Source organism: Bactrocera neohumeralis, chromosome 4, assembly GCF_024586455.1.
Source record: "Bactrocera neohumeralis isolate Rockhampton chromosome 4, APGP_CSIRO_Bneo_wtdbg2-racon-allhic-juicebox.fasta_v2, whole genome shotgun sequence".
NCBI classification, from domain to species: domain Eukaryota; kingdom Metazoa; phylum Arthropoda; class Insecta; order Diptera; family Tephritidae; genus Bactrocera; species Bactrocera neohumeralis.
Genome location: NC_065921.1, coordinates 16,693,505 through 16,720,553, shown reverse-complemented (window position 1 = coordinate 16,720,553; position 27,049 = coordinate 16,693,505). Strand labels below are relative to the sequence as shown.

General features: G+C 35.9%; 3 protein-coding genes across 7 annotated transcripts in view; 2 read left to right on the top strand and 1 right to left on the bottom strand.

Annotated features, from left to right (window-relative positions):
• LOC126757135 (diuretic hormone receptor) overlaps positions 1-3,894 on the top strand; it is a 102,964-nt gene extending 99,070 nt beyond the window's left edge. For 4 of the 5 annotated variants that reach the window (XM_050470782.1, XM_050470784.1, XM_050470780.1 and 1 more), the window contains one exon: positions 221-663. In XM_050470782.1, coding sequence (XP_050326739.1) covers positions 221-287 — 67 coding nt within the window. In that variant the 3' untranslated portion in view covers positions 288-663. Of the gene's footprint in view, positions 1-220; positions 664-3,305 lie in introns of those variants that run through there. The other variant, XM_050470785.1, reaches the window with a different exon arrangement.
• Positions 3,895-5,655: 1,761 nt separating this feature from the next.
• LOC126757138 (uncharacterized) lies at positions 5,656-9,932 on the top strand. The gene is made up of 3 exons (XM_050470788.1): positions 5,656-7,947; positions 8,014-8,274; positions 9,685-9,932. The coding sequence occupies exons 1-3, from the start codon at positions 7,852-7,854 to the stop codon at positions 9,835-9,837; spliced, it is 510 nt and encodes a 169-aa protein (XP_050326745.1). The 5' UTR covers positions 5,656-7,851; the 3' UTR covers positions 9,838-9,932.
• Positions 9,933-14,058: 4,126 nt separating this feature from the next.
• Positions 14,059-27,049, bottom strand: part of LOC126757074 (probable beta-hexosaminidase fdl) — a 49,089-nt gene continuing 36,098 nt past the window's right edge. The window contains exons 2-9 of the mRNA XM_050470663.1: positions 22,430-22,612; positions 21,580-22,361; positions 20,094-20,829; positions 19,809-20,032; positions 19,633-19,727; positions 17,953-18,040; positions 17,828-17,849; positions 14,059-17,756 (exon numbers count right to left, since the gene is read on the bottom strand). Of these exons, the coding sequence (XP_050326620.1) occupies positions 17,597-17,756; positions 17,828-17,849; positions 17,953-18,040; positions 19,633-19,727; positions 19,809-20,032; positions 20,094-20,829; positions 21,580-22,361; positions 22,430-22,612 (2,290 nt within the window). The 3' untranslated portion in view covers positions 14,059-17,596. The remainder of the gene's footprint in view (positions 17,757-17,827; positions 17,850-17,952; positions 18,041-19,632; positions 19,728-19,808; positions 20,033-20,093; positions 20,830-21,579; positions 22,362-22,429; positions 22,613-27,049) is intronic.

Genomic DNA, 27,049 nt, shown 5'->3' with positions numbered 1-27,049 from the left:
ATGATATCGGAATACTTTAAACCTTCCCGTAGTGCCGCTTTTGCAAATAGAGCCATAAACATTCGAGTTGCCTTATCATATACACAGAAATTTTAGTATTTTTAACTTCGCGCATGTTATTTACTTATGCGCATGCGTATGTATTTTTCTTTTAATATTAATATTTTGTATTAATTAAATATTTTTTAAACTTTTTTTTATCATTTATTTAAAAATTCAGGCTTACTTCAACGAGTCCGGTACCAAATGGATTCAATCATGACGAAAACAAACTAAATCAACTGTAAACGAGTTGAAGGTCATAGTTATTTGTTGTAGTTAGTGTTGTACCGACTATTAAAAAAATCTCCCAAAGCACTGCTGCTAAGTGTCCACACATATTTCGGATGGTCCCGTTGGCTTGGCATCAAATATTGTGGCCACGTAGGCAGCTACCGTTATTATTTGCTATTGTTTTGCAAAGTGAACACAACTTCCGTTATTGAGATTGTTTAATCTTTAGTTTTATAGTATTTATTTGTAATCTTGTTGTAGTCTACTAAAGTAACTATTATATAATATTAAAGCTTAATGCTGACTATTTTTCGTATAAGTATGTATATATGTATGTGTGTATATGTAAATAATTTTTTATATAAATATATGAATTTAAGTGACTGTGAAAACTTGTTTAAAATTTCGCTGTACTCGTTAGTTTTTTCTTTCGCTTTATTATTTTTTTTATTTATTGCAAATTGTTTAAATAAAATAAAGAAATTAAAAGCATAAAAAATAATTAATATAAGGAGAACTAATATTATAATTTATTAAATAATAATAAATAGTAAAATTATAAAAATATATATAAAAGAGAAAGAATCAATAATAACTATATATAAATAGAAAAATGAAAAAAAGTTAAAAACATAAAAATAAAATAATAAAAAATAATTTAAAATATGGTAAATAATAAGAAAAAAAGGTGATCAGAAGAAAAATAATTAATAAAATTTTTTAAAAGCTAAAAAAAAATAGAAAAAAATATATAATAATAAATAAAATAAAAATAAACGCTAATAATTGCAAAAATTAAAAAGTAAATAATAATTATCAAGAAGATAAATTATAAAAAAGGAATACTGTCTTTGATAAAAAAGTAACAATAAGAAAAATATCTAAAAATAACAGAAAGTAATAACAAAAAATTAATATAAATATAAATGAAGGTTGATCCATTTCGAGGTTCCCTACTTTTTTTAAAGAAAAACTACAGAAACTTCAAATTTGATGGGAATTGTTTATTATCATTCGAAAGAACATTCTTTGGCATTTATTCTTTGAAGACTATCTCTTTCAAATGTTAACCGTCTCAGATGGCTCATCTGTTGAGAACAATTTTCGAAGATTCGTTCGAGCATTTTGGCTGGTAACTGACAAATGACACGCGTGACGTTTTGCTCCAAGGCCTGAATCGAAGCGGGGTTGTCCGCGTAGACTTTATCGTCTTATTGAAAGCAAATGTCGCCGAGATCAGAAGCTTTAAATTCAGGTATCAAATAATCCGTTATTATGGCACGATAACGCCCTTCATTGACGGCTACGTTCTCACTGACATCATTTTTGAAGAAATATGAACGGATGATTCCAACTGCCTACAAACCACACTAAACCCTTATTTTTTCTGGATGAAATGGCAGCTCTTGAATCTCTTCAGAATGTCCTGCATCCCAAATGCGGCAATTTTGCTTTGATACATACCCATTGACACAAATGGTCCTCATTGCTGAACAAAATTTGGATCGAAGGTCGAGCGGCTTCAGTCTTGCACAAGCTGTATTTTGTGCTCTTTTTTCACGACAGTCCGAGTTGCTACGAACGGCGCTGAATCGACTAGAATATGCGAAGAAAACTATGAATGAATATGGTAGTCTACGTCGCAGTTCTTCAACGTTTCTAATGTAGTAGTCGGTAACTTGCTGTCTTTTGATTTTTGCTTCTGCCCCCAATGACACTGCCAGTGATGAGGTTCACCTTTGAGCTCCAAACGTTGCACGACGTTGTCATTATCCTAAAGGCCTTTAAATCCATCTATCAAGCAGTTAATGAGACTTTCCATTACCAGGGTTTTCAAAGCACATAATTTTTCTGAAAGCAGCAAACTCAGTTGAAACCCGTCCAATTCTTTTCTAGCGCGTCTTCAAAGATTCTTGGTTTTCTTCGTCAACTTTCAGTTGTGCCGCCATTTTTTTCGTGTCAGAATAACATGGAAGATGTTCCTCAGCTTTTTGTCTTCGATTTAGGAACGTTACATGCATCGTATCTATTATATTTGATGCCTTTACCAGATCGATCATTTCTTACTGAAGAATCATGCTGAGTTAAAGATGGAATATCATTTGGACAAAAATCCGAATTACAAATTCAAATTTGCACTTGGCTGCGATGAGTATCGTTGGTTTTCCCGCTGTTTCCTTACTTTTCCAGTTTTTAATTTTTGTCAGAGCTTTGACGAACAACGACAATTTTGCAGAAAATTGGGTAACTGCATCGTGTCGTTGAACCCATCTTGTTTCACATAAGTGGATAAGTTATTCGCCAAGTATTTTTCCTAATGCGGACAAACGCTTAGGATACGTCTTCTTGAAAAATTTGTTCCCCTATCTTATGGCATCTCGATAAATCGTATCTTAACAGATTTGTGTATGAAGCAACTAAACTAACCACTGCGCTACGGCACACTTAACGTTGTCATCGTCAATAAATCAAATAAAAAAGCCAAGAAAATTTTTACCACGAATTCGTAACACCACTTTTCATAAGTTTACAGGCGAAGGAAAAACGATATAATAGAAACCACTCATAATAAAACAAAATTTGAGTTTTGGTTATAAAATGGTTATATATTTGTTATAAAATGGTTATATATTGGTTATAAAATGGTTTTGTCTGAGAGCAGAAACTGAACGATAAATAGAAACCACTCATAATGAAACAAAATTTGAGTTTTGGTTATAAAATGGTTATATATATGGTTATATATTTGTTATAGAATAGTTATATATTGGTTATAAAATGATTATGTCTGAGAGCAGAAACTAAAATTTATGCTACATATACAAAATATGATGTAGTGAATCGTAAACAATAAAAAACTCAATTTAAATTTTTTGATGCTTCTTTATTTTGTATTTTAGGTGACAAAATGCATGAGTTTATTTATAATGAATTATTTGTTAAAGAACTGCATGTCTAGTGGCTTAATAGAAAAAATTACAATTCTCACATTTCTTTCATTTCATTTACATTTCACACACACATATGTACAGTACTGAGGAGTATATGATTTGTGTGCGGCCCTAGCACAGCCACAGCCACAGCTCCAGCTCAATGAAACGGCATCATCAACACTCAACACACGCACGCAGCGACTTCGTTTGAACATGTGCAACAACAGCTGGAACGTACGAGGAACCGGAAAGACTTTCCCGAGTGCCATTTTGTCAAACTATCCAATGCTTGCTTTACACACAACGTTTGCTGAATCTATACTATTTACATGTACGGTATATATGTACATATATATTTAGGCAAAGCATTGATATGCGGCCACAGCCGCAGGCATTATGTACCTTAATATTTTTTAATAACTATAAAGATATAGAAATATTTTATTATATAATATATGTATGTATAATGCAATGCAGCATTCACTGGTACATACGCCTATGTATGCATTTATGAGTGCATAAAAATGAAATCAATTTGCCATTTGAAAACTACAAGTAATGCAAATATTGCATAACAAATCAAATAAATATATATTGTATGTCCTAAACCGATCTTATTACTAATAATATGTTGTTTAAGTTTATTTAAAAAACTATATTAAACAAATTACATATTAATAAATTGAAAATTTAGGAAATCACTAAAATTTCACATATAGTATACATATACATATATGTAACGGATTCAGTTTGAAATGGCTTTATTTATTATCTTCGTCAACGCTGTTCTTTTTTCTATGAGGCAGTTCAGAAAACTCACCTGGTCTGTCTTCATGTAGCACGGAGATAAATCCACCTGATTGTAGAATTTCTCTCGTTCAATAAGATTTAGGGCATACTATATGCGTAAGGAAAGACACAAGATCAATTTAAGCAGATAAATATGTAGGTATAGTATTTATTTTTAGATTTTGCAAATGTTATTGTAAATAAAGTAAGAAAAACCGTTTACTTCGGCTGCACCGAAGATCTAATGCTCCTTAATAGTGCATGTCTTAAAGCAACCATTAGTACAGCTAAATCAGAAAACTTATACAAGATATGTTCCAAAGTAAACAGGACTTTAAAAATACCAGAACAAATGGTTTTTTCCGCAAAATCAATTTATTTTATTCAAAATAGTCTCCTTCTGCTTTAATAGAGCTTTCTGCACGGTCCAAAAGCAAGTCGAATGAGTGTTTTAGCTCGTTGGCCGGCATGGACGCCATTATGCCGGTGCAAGTCTTTTGAATGGCCTCTACGTCTGCATAACGCTTTCCTCTCATGGGCAAATGCATTTCTCCGAAAAGGAAGAAGTCGCACGGTGCCATATCAGGTGAATACGGGGAGTGGTTAATGGTTAAAATGTGATTTTTGGTCAAATAATCGGTCACAAGATGTCCTTCAAATGTTGGATTCTGAGCAATTTTTGGTCATCAGTCAATTTGTGCGGAACAAACCGTAGACACACATTTCGTAAGCTCAACTCTTCGGTCAAAATGCGATAAATCGATGTTTTGGAGATGTTCAATTCCATTTCCACGAATTTCATTGAAGATTTCGGCTGAGTTTTGATCAATTCACACACAGTTTTGATGGAATTTCCGGTGATCACGGATTTTGATTGGCCCACATGTTGATCGTCATTTATGTCCTCACGACCACTTTGAAAACGTTGAAACCACTCGTGCACTCTGCTGCGGGATAGACAATCATCATGATTAAACTTGTTTCATCAATTGAAACGTTTCGGTAAAAGATTTACCAATTTTAAAACAAAATTTATTGTTGACTCTTTGTTCGAAGCACATTTTCGCACCGATAACACAAACATACTGACACTTAAAACGCAATAACTTCACTTCCATTTAATGAAATGTCATGAAATTCTCACTGGACAATCGATAAAGATAGCAGATTTTAACGCACCAGTCGACATATAGAAGGCCTGTTCACTTTGGAACACATCTTGTAATTTGTTAGAAAAGGCGTATAATTTTAAACCGAACTTTCAAAACAAACAGACACACATACAAACAGACGGACAGAGAGCCGTGTTCGATTCGTACTGTCTAACGCTAGACCAGCAGTTCAAACAGACTGGAAGCACTTACGACGTACACTTGCGCCCTCTAAAGCCGGTGTAATTGTGCACAAAAAGCAAGAGCTTTAAGGATACTTACTTCGTTGTTCTCACACAGTTTCTTTCCAGATATTTTTGCCTCATAAGTTTGTATGGCTACACTAAATGCACGAAATGCTTGTGCTTCTTTTCTATACAAGTCGCGCATAAAAGGATGTTGCCAATATCTTAGACATTCTTCCGACAAGAAGTCAGACGTCATTGGGCTATAATAGTCGGTAAGAGTATCATCAATAAGATCAAAATCACACGTAAAAAATGGTGGTGTATCATGAATGACCAATGCAAGACCCTAAGAAAAAAATCATATAAGTGTGTTATAGGTATATCGGCTAGTGCCACTATTCATTCACTTACCCGCACGACAAATAAAATCAGTACGAGTGAGCAAATTTTCATCCTCAAAGACAACAAATAAAATTAAAATAATTTTTTTTTGTGTGTTTATGAAACAAGAATTGACAATGTAACTGAATTAATGAATGAAAAAAAAAGATAAAGACATGAAACGCTTTTAAACTGAAAAACGAAAATAATTGCAGGAAATGATAAAAAATAAAAAATTTTTCATATTTTTTTTGGTTTTTGTTTGAGAAATTTATTGCCTATAGTTAGGGATATAAAAACACATTTGTTTTTTTTTTTTTTGTTGTTGCTTAAGTGTGCTAAGGTATTGTGTAAGGGTTCCTCCCGGCAATCCGATTTTTAAGGATCCAAACATTTTGTGACTTTTGAGTACACTTTTAACTCGGCTTCAATGCACAGTGTTGCTACTATGTACATATGTCGGTCGGTCTGTTCGCGATAATTTGAGTAAAAACTAGATATCTTGATGAACCTTAGTATAAATGTTCCTTTGCTCTATAAAGTGACATAACTAAGTCGTAAATTATGATACAGACTTCGAAGTTGGCAAGTCGCATCACATTAAGGAGGCGCACTTGTGGTTTGAAAATCTTTGAAAAATCGGCGTGACTCTGCGCCCTAATAAGTGAATATGAAAAGTTTGACAAGCTGGCCGACAGGGGTAATGCTCGAAAACTCTACGAAAAGATGCGGCGACTAACAGAAGGTTTCAAGACCGCCGCTGATCTAGGGACTGATGCTCAGAGCATCCTAAAATTATGGCGAGAACATTTTTGCAGCCTTATGAATGACAGTGAAAGCATAACGCCAGGAGAAGGCGGAGTCGATTCCCCAAACGATGACGCTGGAGCAGACGTTCCATTGCCCGACCATGAAGAAGTTCGAATTGGAATTACCCGTCTGAAGAACAACAAGCGGCGGTCGATGGTTTGCCGCAAAACTGACACGGCTTTGTAAATTGACCCTGAGCACTACCAAAAGTAGTAGTCCAAAAAGGATCGGGAAAGACCCTCCGAGCCGTTCGATACCAAACGAAGTTTCAGACAGGGCAACTCCCTATCATGTGACTTCTTTAATCTACTGATGGAGAGAATAATTCGAGCTGCAGAACTGAATAGAGAAGGTACAATCTTCTACAAGAGTGTGTAATTGCTGGCGTACGCCGATGACATCGATATCATTGACCATAACAACCGCGCCGGTAAGTTCTGCTTTCTCCAGGTTGGACAAAGAAGTGAAACAAATGGGTTTGGTAGTGAAATGGGGTAAGACGAAATATCTCGAACTGTGTAGGCAACTGAGAAATAAAGTCCTCTAACGACGAATAAAAATAAAACTCTACATGTATAAGTCACTCATTATTCCCGTCCTGTTATATATTGCAGAGGCATGGACCATGCATGACAACATCTGATAAGTCGATGTTACGAGTTTTCGAGAGAAAAGTTCTGCGAAAGATTTATGGTCCTCTGCGCGTTGGCCATGGCGAATATCGCATTCGATGGAACGATGAGCTGTATGAAATATATGACGACATTGACAAAGTTCAGCGAATTAAAAGACAGCAACTACGCAGGCTGGCTCATGTCGTCCAAATGGACGAAAACACTCTGAAAGTATTCGATGGTGTACCTACCCACCGGGGGAAGCAGAGGAAGACCTCCACTCCGTTGTAAAAACCAGGTTGAGAAGGACCGGGCTTCGCTTGTAACCTCCAATTGGCGCCCCATTGCGAAAAGAAAAAACGACTTGCGCGCTGTTTTCTAACTCGGCTATAACCACGTAAACGTTAGCTTACTTATGACATTTAATAATTTTTCAATTAACGGCATTCTATGGGCTTAGCAGTGATCCAATTACGCAATACCCAACTGCTTATGATACGAAGGAATACATATTTCTACCAAGTTTCATTAATATATCTCATCTTATTGATATCAAATAATTTCTCAGAAAACAATTATTAAACTGACAACTCATAATTAAAATTTAATTTTTTATAATTTTCTGTAATTATTTTCGTTTCTCCGTTTAAAAACGGAAACAAAGCCAACTTCATTCATGTCTTAATATTTTTTCAGTTTCAATTCTTGTTTCATGAAACACATGAAAACTTCTAATTTAAATTTCATTTATTTGTTGTCTTTGAGGATGAACATCTTTCCACTCGTTGTGATTTTATTTGCCGAGCGGGTAAGCGAATGAATAGCGATGCTAGCCGATATACCTATAAACACACTTATATGATTTTTTTCTTAGTTTCTTGCAGTGCTCAGTGATGAAACACGATTATATACATGTGATTTTGATCTCGTTAGCTCAGACGGTAAAGGATATTCTTCTCCATTGTCGCCTCAATTCTTGACCAGAAAATGTGCTAGTATCTACGAAAAGAGGTTTACAGATACGCATACCTACAATATGTATCTAGAAGAAGCGAAAGCATTTAAGGAATTTCTAATGGCGATTGAAACTTATGAGGCGAGAAAATCTGGAAAGGAACTGTGTGCGAACAAAGAAGTAAGTGTGCTTGGAGTTGCTGTTTATTTCACCTGCTTTGGATGGTGCAAGTGTAGGTCGTAAGAGCTTTCAGTCTATTTGAACTGCTGGTCTAGCGTTAGACAGCACGAATCGAACACGTCTCTCTGTCCGTCTGTTTTATATGCGCGAGTTAGTCTTACAGTTTTTGAAAGTTTGGTTTGAAATTACACGCCTTTTTTGTTTGTTTGGAGAGACGCTAACCCCAATTTTCGACGGTTTTCAAGCATAAATCGGCCGATACTGCTGCAACTTCACGTTGATATTCGTACGAAGTTCATCAATCGTCGCTGGCTTGTTGGCCTAGACCATAGACTTGACGTAGCCCCACAGCAAATAGTCTAACGGCAACAAATCGCACGACCGAGACGGCCAATTGACTGGGCCATTTCGTGAGACAACACGTTCACCAAACTTGGTTATCAATAAATCGATTGTGACATTCGCTGTGTGTCTTGTGGCGCCGTCCTGTTGGAACCACATATTGTCCAAGTCCATTTCAACCAATTCGGTCCAAAAATATACGGTTATCAAGGAGCGGTAGCGATTCCCATTCACAATAACATGCCGGTCTTGATCATCACGGAAGAAGTACGACCAATGCGGCTGCCAGCCCGTAAACCGCACCAAACCGTAATTTTTTCGGAATGCAATGGTGACTCATGGAGTACGTGTGTGGATTGTTGCATGACCAATAACGCATATTTTGCTTATTGACGAAGTAATTCAGTCAGAAATGAGCCTCATCGCTGAAGATGATTTTTCGATGATAATCCGGATCATTTTCAAGTTGTTGCTCAGCCCAACATACGACGATTCTGGTGGTCAAGCGGCTTCAGTTCTTGCGTCAGTTTGATCTTGTAAGGATGTAGATCAAGATCTTTTCGCAAAATTCGCCACAACGACGTCACAGAGATGCTCAGCGATTGAGAACGACGTGTGAGGGACTGATTTGGGTCTTCCCCAATTGATGCGCTAGCGTCAGCAATATTCTCGACACTAAAGGCACTTCTTTGCCGCACTGGCACGGAAACATTTTGTACTGTGCCTGTGCATTCAAGTTTTTCCACTAGATGTTCACTTGTTGATCTGACAGGACGATTATGACGACCATAAATTGGACGTAGCGCTCTTAAAGTTGAGGCCACTGACTCCGAATTTCAGTAAAAAATTTCAATAATGTCAACTTGTTGTTGGATCACTTATCTTTCCATAATGAAATGCCAAACCGTACTGAAGAGAAATGTCAAAAGAGCGGAAAAAACATGGCGTCGTTTGCTGTCCCTATCGATCTACTTTAGAAGCTTCCTTATTAAAAAACACTTGATATCGTATACATACATTCATATTTATCTGCTTAAATTCACATTGTGCCTTTCATTACGCATGTAGTATGCCCTCGATATCGGGGACCGACAGTTGTTCTACAAGCAAGTGGATTTGTGTGACTGCTATAAGAAGAATAATCAGGAAACTTTTCTGAACTGCCTCACAGAAAAACGACGTGAACTGGCGAATTTAATAAAGAATTCCGGCTACTACTAAATTGGTTCATATTTGAAAAGCTATGTATGTGAAATTTTTAGTGAATGGTGTTTACAATATTTTTGAAATAAATTGTACAATTATACAAAATATAACATTTGAAGAACGTTTCAGTGCACATACAAGCACACAGGTATGTATGTAAATTACTCCTTTACATAAGGCACAGATGTGGGCGTACAAGATCCCGTCGTGAAAACCCGCAAGGCTCAACGGAGTAGAGTTAACTACTAAGGATCATAACAAGAAGCTTGTACTAAACTCAAGAAGAAAGAGTAAAAAAGGCAAGTGCTGCTTTCTACGCATCTAAGAAGGTGTTAGGGTCAATATGGAGTCTAAAACACGGCCGTGGTGTTACATACTTATACTCAAGCCAATCTTACTTTACGATGCTTTGGTGTGGTGGATTGCTACCGGTGATATCTCATACAGCAGCCCGCTGAAACGAATACAGCGGGAGCACTAAGAACCACTCCAACGACTGCAGTTGAAGGGTTGCTCCATCTGCCTACAATTGACTTTGCAGTGGCAAGCTCGGCAGCGAAAACAACTGTAAGATTGGCGGCGTTAGATGAATTTTCACAAGAAGCTTCGGGCTCGTTAAGCAGGGGATCGTTGGATAAAATATACCGTATATCCGCACCTTATGTCTTGGAAGAAAAGTTGCAAGTCACAATAAAAGAGTATGGATGGCATAGTTGCAGGCAACCCACTCGCGAACTTTCAACATCTACACTAAAGGAGCAAAAGTGGGCGTCGGAATATATTGCGCGGAACTAGATCTCAGGTGACCTTCAAGTTGCCGGAATACTGCACTATTTTTCCGGCAGAGGTCTTTGTGGTTAGAAAAGATGCTAAGATTGCTAAGAAAACATGAAATAATATAAAGAAGATTAATATATACGTCGATGGCCAAAAGACAATTCAAGCAATAATCTCACATCGCTTACAGTTAGTGTGAGGAGCAGTAGATATAGTGGCTGACAGAAAGTGACTGCATATATACCGTGTTCTAGAGAGATGTAATGCCTTAAGGGCGTGCAGACCGAGCGTGCTCAGGAGTCACTACTTACTGGCATCACATGCGAACCGTATGGGGATTATTAACGATAACACATATAAAGTACAAAGAAGTAGGCACCTCCTCTGCTTCTGTACGGCCTTATATGTATATAATCGCTCACCGACTTCGATATCTATGAGCTTCGCAGTTCAAGGGACTGTATAAAGTATCAGAACTAGATATCAAATATCTATTTAAGCGTTGATGTCCTGTATAACGTAAGACAAACCTCCATCTAGCATTACAAAGAACCTGTAGATTTATGCATGGCGTGATAGCCAGTATAACCTTACCTTACCTATATGATGTCCGAAGCTATAATACCCTTTACAGGTGCAAGTTTTGCTTACAAGAACATACCTTTAATCGGTCAGTTTGTATGAAAGCTAGATGCTGGTCCGATATCGGCAGTTTCCACAAATAAGTACATGAGGAATATTTCAGATTCTAGCCCTTTGGCAAAAAAAAGAAAACTATTAATAAAATTTTCACCCAACTTGGCGCACTTTTATCGATGTTGTCTCATCCGGCAGAATCCATTCAGATGATTGAGCTTCGGTTTCCACGTCGTAATCATAATTCCATGATTTGTCACCCGTTGGCAACTTTGGAGCAGATCTGGGTCGTCGCGGCCGGAGTACAGCATCTCCTGAGCAATGTCAACGCGGCACTGGTTTTGGTCGTAAGTATCAAAATAAGTAAGGGATAGGACAACTTAACGTATAAAAGGTGGAGTGTCCTCCCAAGATAGTGCGAGACTTCGTATAAGATTGATGACTCGCCAAAAGCTATTACAGCTTGTATGGGATGTGCTATTACACCCACCATACTCACCAGACATGGCATCTTCAGCTTGTTACTTGTTACGATGACTGCAAATTTTTTTCTTGAGAAAAAATTCAACTCAGTAGTGGATTTCCTTAATTCTGTAGCCGAGCTCGAGGAGGACCTCCGAGAAAACAGGCGGCATGAAGTGGGCGTTAAAATATCGGGTAATTTTTTAAGAGCTTGATAACTTTTTTTTAAAAAAAAACGCATAAAATTTGCAAAATCTCATCGGTTCTTTATTTGAAACGTTAGATTGGTTCATGACATTTACTTTTTTAGGTGGTCCATTCGGAAAGTCCAATTTTGGGCAACTTTTTCGAGCATTTCGGCCGGAATAGCCCGAATTTCTTCGGAAATGTTGTCTTCCAAAGCTGGAATAGTTGCTGGCTTATTTCTGTAGACTTTAGACTTGACGTAGCCCCACAAAAAATAGTCTAAAGGCGTTAAATCGCATGATCTTGGTGGCCAACTTACGGGTCCATTTCTTGAGATGAATTGTTCTCAAGTTTTCCCTCAAAATGGCCATAGAATAGCTGTGTTCTAGCGCCATCTTGTTGAAACCACATGTCAACCAAGTTCAGTTCTTCCATTTTTGGCAACAAAAAGTTTGTTAGCATCGAACGATAGCGATCGCCATTCACCGTAACGTTGCGTCCAACAGCATCTTTGAAAAAATACGGTCCAATGATTCCACCAGCGTACAAACCACACCAAACAGTGCATTTTTCGGGATGCATGGGTAGTTCTTGAACGGCTTCTGGTTGCTCTTCACCCCAAATGCGGCAATTTTGCTTATTTACGTAGCCATTCAACCAGAAATGAGCCTCATCGCTGAACAAAATTTGTCGATAAAATATTGGAAATGCTCGAAAAAGTTGCCCAAAATTGGACTTTCCGAATGGACCACCTAAGACGCAGCCGCGGTCAACATTTAAATGAAATTATCTTCAAAAAGTAAAATGAACCAATCTAACGTTTCAAATAAAGAACCGATGAGATTTTGCAAATTTTATGCGTTTTTTTTTAAAAAAAGTTATCAAGCTCTTAAAAAATCACCCGATACAAGTGTGTTGTTGTGACGAGTCTTAATTTTTTTCTGTTTGGTTGGCATGACATCTGGCAAACATATTCAACAACCTTACAGTCGTTCAACAAATAACATAATACTTTTTCATTGTGTTGAAAATATCATGTTTGTACCGAAGAGTAATGGCTTGTGGAAAGGATTAATTTTTTGTTTTCATTTGAATAAAGATGCTTCACATGAAAAAGGCGATTTCAATGGTTCAGAGAAAATGATTTTGGTGTAGGAAATGAAGAACGGGGAAACCACCTAAAATGTTTGAAGACACCGAACTGCAAGCAATTTGGATGAAGATGATACTTTGAGCCAAAAGCAAATGTCAGCCATATTAAATGTGGCAGAAGAAACAATTTCAGACCATTTGAAAGCTATGGTAAAGGTCCAAAAATGTGGAAAATGAGTGCCACATGAATTGAATTAAAGACAAAAGAAAAACCGAAAAAAACACTTGTGAAATTTTGCTTCAAAGACACGAAAGGAAATCAGTTTTGCATCAAATTGTCACTGGCGATGGAAAATGCATTTATTTTAAGAATACTAAATGGAGACAGGGTTAATCCAGTATAGCCATCAACATCGACTGCAAAAACAGATCGTTGCGGTAAGAAGGCAATGCTCTGTGTTAAGATGGGATCAGAAGGGTGTGGTATATCATGAGCTTTTAAATCCTGTTGCAGCTGTTAATACTAATCACTACAGATAACAAATGATCCATTTGAATCATGCATTGATCGAAAAATTACCAGAATGGTCCAGAAGACGCAGTAAAGTAATTTGGTACATGACAATGCAACTGCACACAATCCAAATCGGTTCAGGAAACAATCAAAGTACTTGGCTGCGAACTGCTAGCCAACTCGCTGTATTCACCAGACTTGACTCCTTCCGAGTATCATTTCTTTTCATCGATGGGACACGCTTTGTCTGAGCAGCACTTTAATTCCTACGTAGAAGTCAAAAATTGTGTGTCCGATTGCTTTGCTTCAAAAGACGAACATTGCTATTGGCATGGTATCCACACATTGCCAGAAAGGTGGCTAAAATGTGTAGAGATCAATGGGCTATATTTTGAATATTTTTTTTTTTGCTCTCCCATTCAATATTAGTACTTTATTTTCACAAAAAGCGCCCATTTCGTACCGGTACTTCGGTACTTAAATCATAGCACTTCTCTCACTCAGCTCGAGCTTTGGCTTCGACAACAATAATGTTTAACTATAACTAGGTATAAATCCAAAGCCGCATGTTTCTCTTTTCAATAAGTACTTTATTTATCAACTACAATTACAATTTATCGCTTGTTAAAAAAAGAAAACAGTGTCACTGTATATCCGACTGCCTACGATTATACAATTCGCACATATTTTAAACGTACAAATTTTGTTTACATAAGTCAATTTGTATAACCAGTACTTAAATATTAAACTTATTTCTTATATATTATAAATATTTATAATTTAATCATTATTTATTATGCAATTCATTACTTATCAGAATATTATGCTGCTTTTTTGAATTAATATCATTACTTTCATTATACGCAAAGCTACTGAAAACCATAATTTCGGTTATGTAGAAGCGCTAAAGTGAATGTCAAATAAACACACGTGCATATGTATTTGTGGCATAGATGCCGCTTGAAACCTGTCTAAGAATATAAGGGACCGAACTGTTAGTACAGGATTTCAAAGAACAAAAAAACATTAATACATACATATGTATATAATTGTATATATGTGTATTTACGAATGCGAAAATGTTTGAACAGACATTTGACGGTAGAGCAATTTAGTTTTTTATTGGCGAACATATTTTATGATTTTTTTTTGTATTTTTGCATGCTAAATATGCATAATTGGCTTAAATACCGGTTATATACCGCTAAAATATCAGTGACATACCGGTTAAATATCGGTGATATACCGGTAAAATTCCGTTGATAGATAAGAAATCTGAATTTTTTTTAAATAAAATAATAATTCTCATGATTTTCGAGTGAATGCTTTTTGATATGCGTAAAGCTATGTTTACAACTACAGTTGACCTTATAAACACAATTCAATTAGTTTATGCGTTTAATGTCAGTATTATGGTGTAATAATTTATTTAATTATGTTTTTTTTTTGTCATATTTTCACTTTTTCCAAATAAGGTCACATTGTATCACTAAAAATCTCTTAAAACTAGTAGCTTTCCCCCTTTCAATTTATGCTAATATTTATTATATATATACATATATGTATATATATATATTTTTTTTTTTGCTTAGTTACAAGTCGTTATTCTCGGCATTTAAGAACGTGTCACTTACGCCTTAAGTGCGTAGATTAAATTAATAAAACAGAAAAAAAAACGAAACAAATGTTAGAACATTTGTTGTATTGACCTAAAATGTATGCATTAATTTTTTTTGAGGTTATGTTCTTTTTTCTGTCATTTATATGCATCCAATAACTTTCATTGGGTTCTTAATTAAAAGATACATACACAATTATATAAAAATACCCGCTAGGCATATTTAAAATTTCGCTAATAATTCGAAAATATGCTTTTTGTACACAGAAATCATAGTGTGAACACACTGTTTGTTGATGTCATGTAATATGTCATGTAGGTATATACACACTTACATATGTATTAGGGTGGGTAAAGAAATCGAATATTTTTTTTCGCCTGGTTCGCTGAAAAATTGGACTTAAGACACCTCTAGGAGCGAATATTTTGATAGCCTGGTTGTCGGAAAGAGTTGTCTAAGGCTCTTAATTTTGACAGAAAGGTAGGCAGGAGGACGACTTTCTATTTTCCTCATTCTCAGTTAGAAAAATTTATAGTTCGCTTCCAACTACCCGAAAAAATAACTATTTCATAAATTTTGATATTGAATGCCCCACAAAAAGCTCTCTGACGATTTTTTCGAAAACCTAACCGTTAAAAAGATATTAACGGTTAAAGCTTGATTATTTTAAGGCAGATTAAAGCAATGAAAAAAATATTATTATTAAACGGAAAACTCATAGTTTGTATGAAACTTATTGCTCTACAAAATGGTCTCTATCTTTTTGCAGAGCGTTCAATTTCCCACAAAATCTATGAAACGAGTTATTTTTTCAAGTAGCAGGAAGCGATATTTGAATTCTTCTTTGGATAGACTTTCTTAGAGATGTCGAAAAGCCTGTTCTTCAGACTTTTTAGAGATGTCTAAAAACCATTCGTCAGTGTTCCAAGCTATAAAAAAAAATATTAAAAATTTTTTGACCCACCCTAATATGTATGTATCTTATCACAATCATCGCGTATGCATGCTTCAACATATAATACTTAAAAATATATATGTACCACACATAATAAAATAAAAAATATTAAAAATCCCCAACTTATGTGTGCTACCAGGGTTGCAAATAATGTACTAAAAAAATAATGATTATATAAATATTTATATACCAGATAGAAACAAATTTAATTCCAAAAACGGTATTAAAAAAAAACCTTAAACCCTAAAAACGAATTTAAAATAAATTCTTAGTTTTAGATTTTCAATTTTTATTCGCAACATAATTTAATATTGAGACAAATTTTTTTTTTTGTTAATTTCAATAATTTTAAAATTTGTTTAAATATAAAAAATAATAAAAATTAATAATAAATATTTTTTTTTTAATTTTAGGTTTTCAATTTCTAATCGCAACATTTTGGATGTGGAATTATTTTATTTTTTATTTTCATTATTTTATAAAATTTTCAATTTTTAAACTCGATATTGAGATAAAATTTTTTTTTTGTTAATTTCAATAATTTTAAAATTTGTTTAAATATAAAAAATAATAAGAATTAAAAACAAATATTTTTTTTTTTAATTTTAGGTATTCAATTTTTAATCGCATTTTTTCAACATTTTGGATGTGTAATTTTTTTATTATTTAATTTTTATCTTTAATTAAATTTTTAATTTTTAAATACGATGTTGAGACATTTTTTTTTTGTAAATTTCAATAAATTTAAAATCTGTTTAAATATAAAAAAACAATAAAATTAAAAAAAAAATTTATTAAAAATTGAAAATCTAATTTTTCCTAAAAAATTTTTGAATTAAAAAATTCAACCCTGGTGCTTACAAAAACGTTTGTCTTTCAGCAGCTTAAAATACAGCAAATATTGAATTAGCTTTTTAAAATTGTTGTATGTGCGTTAATTTGTTACATAATATTCGATTGAATTCGAAAACCCAAATAATTTGCAGGCTTTTTTCTTAAACAGTGTGTAATAAAATACTCTAAATATAATTTATGTATATATGTATGTATGTATATTGGTTTAAATAAAAATACCTAAGTTAAATACAAAACAATTGCACTAATAGTTGTTAAAAAAACACGATACATGTATATAAATATCGCACAATTTCCTCATAGGCGTCTCACTGCCAGCTAACAAAACTGCTGCACTTCGTCTTTCCTCGTCGTTTTCCAATGTTATTGGTACTAGCTTTATAAATTTCCAGCTATACAGCAGATTTACATTGACTAATTTTATTAATCTTAAGCTAGAACTAAAATCAATCGAGTAACTTTTTAACAAAAATTATAGCTGAAAACCAGACATAATAAAAAAAAAAAAAAAAAAAAAAATCAAAAAGTAAAAATTCGACGACTCGGGCTTGAATATGAATTTTACACTGTTTAGGCACAAATCGATCCAAACTGAGTAATTCGAGATTTCTATATACCTGCGTATACGCGTACATACATATGTACAAATGCTGCTTAGGTCGGCATTTAGTAGTAATATCAAATGCATTCGCCGGGATGCTGTGCACAGAATTTAGGAAATATGGGCTCCGCCTCCAGGCCCAGTTCGACCAGCCGATTGCGAAACACGGACATGCGTTTGAAGACATCCTGTGGCACAACATCGAACTCTCGATCATCCTCCAAATCGCTCCATAACCTAAAATGTTGACGCATTTAAAAATCAATTCACATTCTCACACTCAAATGGTGTTAGTGGTGATGATTTACCTTTCACCATCAGCGCAGCAGCTGAGATATGGTTTTTGGTCCATATGGGCGAGGCCACGCCCACTTTCAATTTAAAAAAAGCCTGGGTGCAGCTTCCTTCTGCAATTTCTTCCGTAAAATTTAGTGTTTCCATAATCGATTATCCAAGGTGGGCGTGGTTATTTGATACTCGTCGGTTTGCTCAGTCCACATGCAAACTTCGCCGCCCAAAACCTAAAAAAAACAATATTGGTAGATTGTGTTACCAAAATATATCAAATATATAGAAATATCTCCAAAACAACTCTACTCGTCACCCTGATCACTTTGGTATATATACAAAAATGTGTAGACTTACAAAAAAAGGAAATTCCTTAGCAACGCTTTGGATAATAATCATGAAATATCTCTAAAACACAAATTACCCTATTGATATATATTAAGGGATTTACTTAGTTCCACTGCGATATTATATTTTTATCAGTATATTGCATTTATTGGATCTTATGAGTGATATAGACTGATCTAATCTATTTTACAAATTATATTAAAATATTTTATTAAGATGTCTCTGCTACCAAAGCTAACAAAGAGGGTGAAAATACTTTCGGTACAAGGGCGTAAGTTAAGAGACCATAAGGGTACTACCGTTGTTGTTGTAGTGGTTAACTATTCCTGCTTGATTTGTAAAGTTCGGATTGGTTGTCACTGAAATCGTCTAACGGTAATCGCAGGAAAACGTGCTGTTTTGATAGTGACCCCACTTCTTATGGAGAAGGTCGTGGATTAGGATCACATTATATCCATCGCGCCCAGCAAGCTTTTATTTTTCAGAGTTCTAGACCCTTGTGACCATATTTGATATAGGAGAGGGCACAATAGACCATAGGTGGCAGTGCAAAACCTCAATTATTTTATATGGAGAAGGGTTTCAGATATGAACCCCACATATTGGGTATGCAAAGAGGTTGTTAGAGTCATGAGCGGACTCATTGCACGCTGGGCACGCTGTTATGTCGGGATCGATTCTGTATAAGTAAGGTATTAACCTGCTACAGTATCCTGAACAAAGTTGCGCAAAGCTCACTCTAGATTCTCGGTGCAACTCACGCTATTCGTCTACAATGCGAGTGCGTGTGACTCCAAGTACGTCACTTCGTCACTTATTGGTAGAGAATATGTTCGGAGTTGTTGTTGTTGTTGCTGGAGCGGCAGAATTCTGCCGAGTTGGCAGTCCTTGGGCGGAACAAAATCCGTGTTCGCTCCGGTTACGTAGAACCGACTGTCGTAGCAACTGTATGTGTATGCTGTAACGGTATATGTTCTGAGTATTTTAAACTGCCTTGAGTGGTAAAAATTAATGGAGCGTTTGCACTTCATTCGGCGAAATACCGAATAGTGAGTACTTTGTAAGAGGGGAGAGCAAGAGCGGTTTTTTTTTTGGTGCTGAGAAGTACCGTTATATGGAGTTGAGCGTAGTTGCAACAGATTTTGCACACCTTCTAATTAGGTCAAAAATCAGATCGTGCAGTAAAAGTTTACAACAAGCCTTGCTGAGATAGAGCATTCAAGTCATTTGATGTGAGGACCACGTGCATTTTTCGATAATTATAAACTATGTTTCGGGCTTCGCCAGATTTCAAATTTCTATATTATTACCGTAGAAAATTAAATGAATTTTAAATTTTTTTGTACAAGGACAGACTTTCTTGGAAAAAAAATTCAAGCTTAGATTACAGTAATTATCTTGCAAGGATATGAAACACCAGAACAAAGATAGTCTTAGAAATCAAAAATATATATAAAGAATATTTATCAAAAATTACCTGCTTTCGCTGCGCTTTTTTGAGACGCATGCGCTCCCAGGGTCTGTGTTTGTAGACATTTTGCCAGGTGCGATACGGCGAGCAGGCACCTTCGCCTGTGAACATAAATAATATAAACATATGTTTGTAAATTACACACACACATTATTATTTCACCACTGCTCATGCATACTCACCAGTTGAACGCCAATTGCCAAAACCACAATCCAAATACCAGGCATCCACGTGCGAGAATATCACATTAAAACCATTATCAATGAGATCGTAGTTCTCCTGCCACGTACTGCCGCCCCATACTTGCACAGCAAAACGGCTACTTGGAAGACATTTGGTGTTGGTCAGACCGCTGGACCACACACTCACCACGCGCGGCTCCACATTATTATTGGCGATTTTCAAGCTGAAAAAACAATAGAAATATGAAATCTTCTATTTAAGTAAACATTAAGTGCACAACTCACCGCGCCATTGCATTGAGCATAAAATCGCACCACAATCCACGCAAATCGGTGTCATTGAAGTACTGGCCCCAGCATTCCAAATTCACCTCATCGCCGCCGAGGTGAAAATAATCCGTTGGACCGGTGGCATTTAATAATTCCTCATATAGGCGTTGCAGCACCAAATACGTATTATTATTTTTAGGATTCAATTGCCCGCATGGCGGTTCGCCACAGTAGAAACTCCACGGCTGTTGATTTATGCACAAACTCAATTCGCCAAGGCCACGTTTTGGTCCCCACTCCCAGCCGTTGCCAGCGTGCGCCGGCGCATCGATCTCCGGCAACACCTGTATGCCGTGTACGCGCGCAAACGCCGCCACCTCTCGCACATCTTCGAATGTGTAGGTTTCATGCTCCGAGTAGGCGCCATGTATAGCCATTTCGGGGAAATGCTTCGACACATAGGGGAAACTCTGCGAATCTGTTATGTGCCAATGGAAGCGATTGAGCTTCGCATGTGACATACCGACGATGGTGCGTTTAATGGCCTCCACCGAGAAGTAGTGACGTGACGTGTCCAACATAAGACCACGATAACGAAATCTGGGTGTATCTATAATTATGGCCTTCGACAGGATGTGCAACAGATTATCTTCATCGTCGTACCAAATCAATTGCTGTAGTGTAGAGAGGGCGTGACGTGCGCCGAAGAAAGAATTCGCGGTTATGTGAATGTTAACGGTGCGACGCTCATCTGTATAAGATATTAAAAGGGAATCATTAAAGCTTATTTGTTTAAAATGTATTTTTGTACCCTAAACAAGATATATTAAGTTTGTCACATAAGACCCCGAAGAAAACGTCGGTGACCCAATAAATGTCCGTCTGTCTTTGAAATATCAATCTTTAGTTTTTCACAAGTTCTTTTCTCTCAAAGAAACTGTTCATTTGTCGGAACCGCCGATGTCGAACCACTATAGCATATAGCTGTCATACAAATGGTCGTTCAAAATTAGGTAGGGCTTGAAATCGCTGATTTTAAATTCCCCAAAGATGCAATCCCCATGGCTTCGCTTTAAAAAATAAATCCTGGTCATTCCAGCGCTGGGGTTTCCTGAGTTCTTTCGCGTAAAACTTCTTTAAACGTTGGCATCCTTCGGACACGAATACACACTTGACCCTGGTCGATTCAATACTGGGATTTTACAAGAGAAGTGAAAATCGAGGTACATGTTTGCCTACATAAAACTAAATTTGGGGAATTTAATTTTAGGGTTTCTTATATAGGGGACTCGCGACTGATGTCTAATAGTAGTAATTCGAAATCGGAAAGAGAAAACCATAATTGATCTCCTATGGCTCCCGAAAGCGTTTATATATACTTAAGATAGGTTTCATCTACGCCGTAATTGGAGAAAAATATACTACAAATCGGCTGATAACGGGTAATCCACGCATCAAGAAAATTATAAGGCGTCCCGTCTTTATGCTCCAATTCACTTACGTGCAACGGATAGCTTGTAGCTCTCATCGGTATCCAAACTCAAATTAATTTCACCCGATTTATGCACCTCCACTTGCACAAGCAGCGTGTCCACATCACAGTGGCGACGTGTGTTGAAGACATTACTCAAAATAGCCGCCGGTGCCATATTGTCACCCAAAGTGTTGCCCAACGCTCTGCCAATATCAATGTGACGACGCTTGTGCCGATGATGATAGGCGCCCGGCGACTCCGAATCCCCAACACCCGCCGCAGCAGCGCCCGGATGTGCGTGCGTATTGTGATGGCCAGCGTCAGCGGTGTCACGTCGTGCGCGACTATTATGATGTTGTTGCTGCTGCTTTTGTTGTTGCTGATTTTGATGGTGTTCGGAAAGTGGCGACCGACCACCCGAATTAACATCCGTAGCCGCTGCCCGATCAGCACCACCTGCAACACCACCACCGACACTCTCGGTGCTCTCTTCCGCACTCGGTAGCCGTTGTATGCGTCGCAGATCGCTGAGAAAGTAGGCGAATGCTTGCTTGAACTGCGTTTCAACTGCGCTGTGCGGTGTGTCCATGCGCAGTTGCACATCTTCCATGGTGAATTTCAGCGATACCGAACTGATGGCAGTCTTTATTGTTGGATGTGGCCAAATGTTGACTTCACCGCAAGTCATGGCACATGTCATGAATGGTATACGACGATCAGAAGCTGAGCCGCCGCCATCATTCGTGGGATATGTATGCCGCACGCAGCGCTCATTTTCGCATTTATAGGTCCAGAGTTTTTCGTCAGGTCTGCGGGGGAAGTAATTTAGTGGAATATTAGAATATTTTGCTGTGTAAAAATTTAAAATTCAACTTACATTGGCGGCCGTTTATTAACGTCAGCTCGGCGCTTCATTGATTTTTCAACTAAAAACGATTGTGGCTTCATGCCGTCCTGATTCCAGTACAAAACCATCAGTATGAATATCGTTGCCGTCAGCAGCAACAACAATACGCGCCGCAATGACACAGTTAAGGCCATTTTAAGGATGTGACGAAACCTGAAAAGAGTAAAAAGTTGAAATTTAACAAGAATAAAAACAAAATTTTATAAAAAAAAATCATATAAAATATGTTTGGTAATTTTTTTATATATATATTTTTTTATATATATATTTTTTTATATATATATTTTTTTATATATATATTTTTTTATAATATATTTTTACGAATATGTTGTCAGATTAAAATTGTTAGACATTTTTGGAGAGAATCTAAGATTAACAGTCAGAGATCTTACTGGCATCGTTGAAATATCGGAAGTATCAGTGGAAACCATTTTGAAAGATCATTTGGGCCTAAGAAATGTGAAAGCACGATTGACTCCAAAATCACTAAATTTTTTCGAAAACACAGCGTCGTGATAATGTCTGTGAAACCAGGCTTTCCGACTACCAGGATGTCATGAAAGGTATTATTATTGGCGATAAGTCTGGGATCTATGCTTTTGACCTGGAAACAGACGATCATTCGGTCGAATGTCGTGACAAAGGTGAGCCGAAGCCAAAAAAAAATACGTCAAAGCAAGGCAAAAACCATATTTATGTTGACAGTTTTATTCGATTATCAAGTTTTGGTGCTCCGAATTCCTTACGACCGGCCAAACTGTCAACAAGGAATACCATTTGAGTGTTATGTGTCGTTTGAGTGAAATTGTGGGCCAACAACTCTTGATTTTTGAACCACGATAATGCACCGTTACATACTGCATTGAATCTTAGTGAGTTTTTCGTCGAATTTTGAACCAATATCGTGCCGCAAGCACCGTATTCGCCTGATTTAGCTCCGCGTGGCTTCAGGCTATTCAACAAACTAAAACGACCGCTCCGTGGAAACCATTTTGAGTCAATTGAAGATATTAAACGTAAATCGCTACGTGCATTGCAGACTTTCCGGAAATTGACTTCAACAACTGTTTTGAGGATTGAAAAAAAAAAATGGCACAAGTGTTTTACGGCCAAGGGGGATTACTTCGAGGGGTACGACATAGATTTTAAAGAATAAATTAAGAATTTCAAAATTATGAACAAAGTCTTACTATTTTTGCCCATAGCAGTATATAATTTATAGGGTCTCCCTGTTCGTGGCATAAAAATATGAGAAACAATAGAGCGCATAACCACATGTACAGGCATAAAAATAATGATATAATATATAATCTATATCGCAACCAAATATGTGTGAATTCAGCTACTTATTTGCTGCTCTATGCGTAATTATATATTATTATCTTCAAGCCGATCATTTCGAGCAGTGCAAATTTCAATAGAAATCAAAACAAAAACATATTACTGAAAACAGAAGCTGCTTCGTTCCATGCTGCGCTATCGCCATAATTATGTGGGTGTATTTTCACATTTTGTAATTTTTCATAGACTTCATATATGTATATGCATGTATATCGACATATCTATTTTGTATATTTGTAGACTTTTCTAGAGAAAAAACTACTGAACAGAGTATTAGAATGGTATTTATTTTTTGATTTTGGGGCACTCTTTTGAAAAACCACAATTTTAAGAAATATATATTACTCAACAGATGGCGCTGTTGACGATAATTGAAACAAGATCCCCTATGTTGGAAAATCTCATTTATATTGATCTTATTTGAGGCGTATAAAAAGAAATAGGCAGCTCTATAACTATCTTAGTATGTAGCGCAAAAACCAGAATTTTAAGTATTTCTAGGAGTTTCACATTTGTAGACATTCCTAGAGGGATGACTGTCACAATCAGCTGTCAAAGTAAATATATCATTTGACATTTATGTTCAATATGCCTTGGCAATTTCCTAATCAGATACTTACGCCGGAAAAACGTTTAAAAATCATGAAATTAATTTCCAAGCCTCGCGTTCTGTGCAGAAATATATTAAACATACTCTCCAAGTTCTCTTGGTACCGAAAAAAATTACTGTCTGCTGTAAAGCGAAAATAAATTGGACCATATTTTATTAAGGGGGTATTCTGGTATAGAAATTTAAAAAAAAATCGATTTTTTTTTATATTTTCAAAGTTTAACTATTCAAGAATATGTGTACAAGAGGATTTTTCAAAATTCAAATTATTTTCCGAGATATAGGCATTTTTCTGATCCGGCAACCAAACTGGTTCGGCCGGAACTAATCGAACAAAAGACTTTACACGAAACTTTAAGGGGGTATTATTGTCTAGGATTTTGAAAAAATCTATTATTTTTTGCATATCTTGAAAGTCTAGACTTTCAAAAATATGACCTTAAAAGAATTTTTCAAAATTCGACTTATTTTCGGAGATACAGCCGATTTTGTGACGTGGCGTCCGTGTTCACAAATTTTTATTTTTATTATTGTCTCAGAAAACGTGATCCCAAAAAACTTTAAACGCGAAAATTTTTTTTTCCCCACTTTTTTTCTCATTAAAATTGAATGTTTTTTTTTTCGCAGAACGATACCCACGTGGATTTCTCCGGTTCTACTGGACCGATTTACTTGAAAATTTTATAGAGTCTTTTTTATAGGCTTGTCTATGGTTGGTCAATGGTTCAAGTTCTACATAGTTACAAAAAGACAGCGCAATGAGTCTTACAAATCTTTAGTTCTCTTAAAACACTAAAAGAACGTATTCCTGAAAGAAACACCTGCCAAACCGTAATTTCCACTACAGGTGACTGTGGTGATAAAAATTAAAATTATTATTTGAAAAGAAAACAAAAAATTGCCTAAATTGTCTTCGAACCCGTTATAAGTACGAAGCAAATAACAAGATTTATTAAAACGAAAAGAAATTTCTAGAAACATTGAACGACATCTGCTTTAATACATCGCCTACAACCCTTTCAATCAACGATGTACTTTCTTATAACAAAATATATAAGAACTCAAGGAAGGACTTCCCGTGGGTAAGCGACAGATGTTGTAAACAATTGGCCGCTTTATTGGCTTGTAACTTCAAGGTTCTGCTTGCGTTCGTACATATGTTATAGAAATAATTAAAATGGCGGCATGTGAGCAAGGACAAGGCGACACTAATTACAGACGGTCTGATTTACATCAAATATGAATATAGTTGGAATAAAGTACATACATATAATACATTATATGTATTAACGTAAGTAAATTTCTTGGGAAACTACACCCACGGCCAAGCGTAACTTACCACTTGATTTTTTTCACTATTTTCAATTTTTTCGTTCTTTGGGTAACTTTTTTATGGATTTAATAGAATACGGGGAATATATAGATGGCTCGAATATATTTGGTTAACTGTTGACTTTAATCTGGCCCATTTGTAAAATTAAATTGAGACAACTTTTTTTATTTGCACGCAAGTCTTTGATTTCATTATTACTAATTTTTGTAAGAACTTAACAAAATTTTTTGTTTCAATTGAAAATGGAATTACAACATATTCAAAAAGAATAACGGGAAATCTAATATGGCGTCGGTCCACCTCTAGCGGATATTACAGCTTCGATACGAGCAGGCATTGACCCAACAAGTTTCTCCAAAACACTGCTTGAAATTTCCTCCTCCCAAACACTTTCTAACATTTTTTTTAGTTCTGGTTTACTTTTTTATAATTTTTTTTTAATATTTTATATTTGTGTAAATCAAAGATCACTTCGTTAAAACTTAACGGAAAAATTCCATAACCGCAACAAGTACCGTTACAATGAGTGATAGAACACGTGTTCGCTAGAAATTTCTTAATGGTAAGTTACGCTTGGCCGCGGGTGTAAATTATATTTGAACTGGCGCCTACACTACTTAAAGTTATTCTTAGAGCAAGTACTAATTTAACACACCACAGAGCGACCGAGACTTAATATTCTGAGTATTTGGTCAGTTGGCTCTGTTTCAAATATATTCACCGCACAACTGTGACCTTGAACTGAACTACGTGTCTGAAAATCATATAACAATTGCGTCAATATGGACAACATGTTTTTTTTATAAATAAAATTATTTGGGATTTTTTTTTTTTGTCAATAAACTTAAAGAAGTGAATTAAACGCACACCTATTTAACCCTCTCTTTTTTTAATAACAAGAACATTTCTTTCGAAACCAGTCTTAACTTTTCTATGTTATGTTAAAAAAAGATATTTTGCAAAATAAAAAGTTTTTCATACAAGGACTTGATTTTGATCGATCAGTCTATATGGAAACTACATTCCACAGAGGCGCCATATCGGCGATTCCGTCAAATTAACAGTTTCTTGGGGAGAAACAGACGTGAGGTCAGGTCAGATAATCGTAAGTCGTCGACCATTCAATTAACCACTCAGTTTCGACTATCCCGTTAATATAGTATTTCCTTGTCGACTATTTTATCCATTTATCCAAATAACATGTCAATTGAAAAGTCTGCGTCACGACACATAAATGGATGATGATAGATCGCCTTCAAAAGGCGCGTATATAAATTTGACAGCTGTCAGATCATTACTTTGTGTT